We start from the raw sequence: 4,784 nt of genomic DNA, 5'->3' as shown, positions 1-4,784 counted from the left end.
ACCCTTGGAAACCCTGTACAGGGTCGCTATGGGTCGGAATAGACTAGATGGCACTTAACAACAACAACAAAAGGGCAGTGTTAGCTTGAAAACACATGAGCATACTGGTTTGGCCACTACTGCTTTAATGAAAGACTAATTTTGACTTAAAGCAAGCCATTACATGGTAAAAGTTTCATGCTTTTCATTCAAATTTCAGTTTAGTCAAGCCATATATGTTGTCAAGAAACAGAAAATGATTCAATCTAAGCCTAACATAAAATGGGGGTTTATTGTAAGGATACTTATACCAAGGAAATCTAAGGAAATGTAGGACATACCAGGCTTCATGAAGGTAGTGACGCTCACCAGTTCTAAAGATTTCAAAGCCAGAATTTCTAGGCTTCTCTGGGTCACCACAATTAACGAGACTCAGACATCATTGGCTCCATTTGAATTGTGAGAGAGAGAGTTTGGTATGTTCTCCTTGGGTAAGGTGTGTCTAGCCTGGCCTAATAAATTGAGGCCAACCAAAGTAGTCCTGGTGTGGCACTATGGACTAATGTGCCAGACTGCAAAGCCATTTGAACTGCAAGGTCAGTGGTTCAAGCTCACCAGCTGCTCCAATTTAAATTTATAGAGTGATAGTTTGTGCCACAGTCTGCCCCTTGGAAACCCTATCCAGGGTCGCTATGGGTCGGAATTGACTCGACAGCACTTAACAACAACAACAACAAAGTAGTAAAGGAGCTCTGGTAGTGTAGTGGTTATGAATTGGGCTGCTAACCTCAACGTCAGCAGTTCAAAACGACCAGCTGTTCCGCAGGAGAAAGATGAGGCTTTCTGCTCCCGTAAAGATTTGAAGTCTTGGAAATTCTGTGCAGGGTCTCTATGAGTCAGAACCGACTCCACAGTACTTAACAACAACAAAAAGCAGTAAGGTCATCTAAGCAAACATGGTCAACTAGGCCCAGTCTTAAGTATAGGTAGTAGGTGCAAACAGGCTATCTAAGAAGGATGTATGGCAAGGTTGCAAAGACTGCCAACTCTGTTTTAACGTTGTTAAAAAAAAAAAAAAGCAATTTATACCAAAATATTGTTGAGAAAATTCAATAATAAACTAATATCTGAGTAAATACAACTAAAACAAAATGATTGATCTCTGATAATTTATTTGTGCTCTCACTGTTATTTAATTGCTAACAGAATATTACCTAGGACTCAAGTGATTCTACCCTAAATACAAACCACATAGGTCTATATTTGTCAGGCTACAAAATAATTTTATGTTGGGTATAATTTGATCTTTTACTGTTCCATGGTTTTGCCTTCAGAATCTGTAAAAGGAAGAAAAATGAAAAGATGTGACTATGTTAAAAAATACATTAGTGAGTTATGTCTTTTGTTAGCTCTTATTTGCTTCCCTCTTTCTTCTATTTACTGGATTCCTGTATTCAGTCTGACTTAATGCTGAGGGAATGCATGTGTGGGAAGAATTCTATGGGGAAATAAGACAAATGAATATGATTGTTGTTGTTAGGCACCAGTGAGTTGGTTCCGACTCACAGCGACCCTATGCACAACAGAATGAAACAATGCCTGGTCCTGTGCCATCCTCACAATGGGCTCATGCATGAACCCATTGCTGTCACCACTGTGCCAATCAATTTCACTGGGGGTCTTGCTCTTTTCTTACTGACCCTCCACTTTATCAAGCATGATGTCCTTCTCCAGGAACTGGTCCCTTCTGATAAGATGTCCGAAGGACGAGAGACAAAGTCTTGCCATCCTGGCTTCTAAGGAGCATCTGGCTGTATTTTTTCCAACACAGATTTGTTTGTTCTTTTGGCAGCCCTTGGCACTTTCCATATTCTCCTCCAACATCATAACTCAAAAGCATCAATTGCATTCACTGTTCAGCTTTCGCATGCTTAAGGAGGGCTATTCAAGAACATAGTTCTGATACATTGAGGTACAACCCGTATTGAAGGCTGTGGTCTTGATCTTCATCAGTATTTTAAGACCTCTTCCTTTCCAATAAGTAAGGTTGAACATCTGCATAGCACAGGTTGTTAATGACTCTTCCTCCCACCTGACACCACATCATTCTTTCTCACTTAGTCCAGTTTCTCAGAGTATTTGCTCAGGAGACATATTGAATTATGGTGAAAGAATGCAATCCTGACACACTACCTTTCCTGATTTTACACCACTCAGTATCACCTTGTTTTGTTTGAATGACTGCCTCTTGGTTTATGTACAGGTTCCTCGTGAGCACAATTAAGTTTTCTAGAATACCTAGTTTTTGCAAAGTTATCCATAATGTGTCATGATCCACACAGTCAAAAACCTTTGACTAATCAATAAAATACAAGTAAACATCTTTCTGGTATTCTCTGCTTTCAACCAAGATCCATATGACATCAGCAGTGATGCCTCAAGTTCCACATCCTTTTCTGAATCAGCTTGAATTTCTGGCAGTTCTCTGTCTATATACTTTTTTTTTTTTAGTTTATGGACAACTTTTATTATCTTTTTTTTTTTTATGTTTTATTGTGAATTATAAGATAGTTTACATGGGAGAACATTAGTTTTACATTCATCCTATCATATATCATTTCATTGCCATGGTTCCAGTCCCCTCCATGCATCATCAACCAACCAGAGGGTATACTCTGCAAGCCTGCCCCCTAGTCATCAGCACACAGTCCCTCTCCTTCTCTGGGTCTAAAGTCCCCAGCCATTCACTTTCTCCATGTCATTGTCTCTACCTCCATCTCAGGCGTCACTGTTTCTCTGGGTAGGGTCCCACTCTCCACTCTTCTCCCTTGATGGTCCCAAGGCCCTCTGCTCCTGGACTACAAAGTTTTCCCCTCACCTTATTGGTGACCAATGTGGTCACCAGTCAGAGCACATGTCTGCTTGTGTATTCCCATTGAGTCTCAGTCTTGGAAGGGTCTGTTTACATACTTTTGTAGTAATTTTTGAATTATCTTCAGCAAAATTTTACTTTCATGTAATATTAATGATATTGTTTATTTCTGCATTCCATTGGGTCACCTCTTTTTAGAATGGGCACAAGTATGGATCTCTTTCAATCAGTTGTCCAGATAATTGACTTTGAAATTTCTTGGCATAGATGAATGAGCGCATTCAGTGCTGTATTAGTTTAAAGATTTCAAACTGTGTCCCATCAATGCCATCAATGCAGCTTAGATTTGTTCCTTCAGTACCATTGTTTTGTTCTTTTTTTTTTTTTTTTCATGTTTAAACTGTTTTTTTTTTGTTGTTGTGTGTGTGTCCTGATTCTATAAAGAATTAACTGATCATTTTGTTTTGATGTTTTCTATTATCATTCAATATTTTGCCCATGTTGTTGTTTGTTGTCAAGTACCCATCAAGTTGATTCTGACCCATACTGACCCTGTATAGGGTTTCCAAGGAGCAGCTGGTGAGCTTGAACCACCCACCTTGCAGTTCAAATGACTTTGCAGTCTCTACACATTAGCCCACTGCGCCACACCAAGACTCCATTTAGAATCCTTCAATATTTAAAGTTGAGGCTTGACTTTTTTATCAGTTCTTTCAGCTTGAGAAATGCTAATCATGTTTTTCCTTTTGTTTTTTCTAACTCCAGATCTTTGCATGTTTCTTTATAATGCTTGACTTTGCCTTCTAGAAATGACCTTTGAAATTTTCTTTTCAATTCTTTGTCTTCTTCATTTCTATATTTGCTTTAGCATCTCTATACTGGAAAGCAAGTCACAGTCTCATCTGACATACATTTTGGTCTTTTCTTTTCTTTCCTGTCTTTTTAATGACCTTTTGCTTTCTTCCTGAATGATGTTCCTGATGTCATCCCATAGTTCTTCTGGTCTTCAGTCATTGGTGTTTAATGCATCAAATTAGCTCTTGAGATGGTCTCTAAATTCAGATGGGATATGTTCAAGGTCATATTTTGGTTCCTGTGGGCTTATTTTAATTTTCTTCAGCTTCAGACAGAATTTACATATGAGCAACTGATGGTCTGTTCCACAGTCTACCTATGACCTTGTTTAGTCTGATGATATTGAACTTTTCCACTGTATCTCTCCACAGATATAGTCAATTTGACTCTTTTATATTCCATTTGGTGAGGTCCATGTGCATTTGTTGTTGTTGTTGTTGAGTGCTGTCCATGTGTACAGTCACCTTTTATATTGCTTAACAATGGTATTTTCAATGACTAAGTCATTGTTCCTGCAAGATTCTATCATGCAATCTTCAGCATCATTTCTGTCACCAAGGCCATATTTTCCAACTACTGATCCTTTCTCTTTGTTTCCAACTACATTTCCATCACATTCTAATCACCAGTAATTATTAACACATCTTGATTGCACATTTGATAAATTTCAGCCTGAAGAAGTTGGTAGAATTCTTCAATTTCATCATCACTAGCTTTAATGGTTGGTGCATAAATTTGAATAATAGTAGTATTAACTGGCCTTAGTTCATTGGCTATTTTTAGATATGAAGATAATATTAGGTAACATTAGATATTTTCAAATAGCAAAACTAAATTCTAACCTTGTTCCTGAACTGAATCCTTTTCAACATAGTTTCTCTTTGTTTTTTATTTCTCCCTCTGAATGCTTTACTCAGCTATATTGAATGTCAGTTCCCTCTTTTTCGTGGCCTGGTTTCTCCTCTACACATCAATTCAATTCCATACATTAGCAACCTCCAAAGCCCATGTATGCTAAGCAAATAATCCAAAAAGCTGGGTTATATGAGGAAAAATGTGGCATCAGGATTGAAGGAAG

At 38.1% G+C, this 4,784-nt stretch overlaps 1 protein-coding gene across 1 annotated transcript in view; it reads right to left on the bottom strand.

Annotated features, from left to right (window-relative positions):
• Positions 1 to 1,287: 1,287 nt before the first annotated feature.
• The window catches only part of MDH1B (malate dehydrogenase 1B, NAD (soluble)), a 35,553-nt gene continuing 32,056 nt past the window's right edge, over positions 1,288 to 4,784 (bottom strand). Inside the window, exon 11 of the mRNA XM_006862019.1 lies at positions 1,288 to 1,316. Coding sequence (XP_006862081.1) covers positions 1,288 to 1,316 — 29 coding nt within the window. The remainder of the gene's footprint in view (positions 1,317 to 4,784) is intronic.

This window comes from Chrysochloris asiatica, unplaced genomic scaffold (assembly GCF_000296735.1).
Source record: "Chrysochloris asiatica unplaced genomic scaffold, ChrAsi1.0 scaffold00045, whole genome shotgun sequence".
NCBI classification, from domain to species: Eukaryota; Metazoa; Chordata; class Mammalia; order Afrosoricida; family Chrysochloridae; genus Chrysochloris; species Chrysochloris asiatica.
Note: the sequence above shows the minus strand (reverse complement) of the source record. Positions and strands in the feature narration are given on the sequence as shown.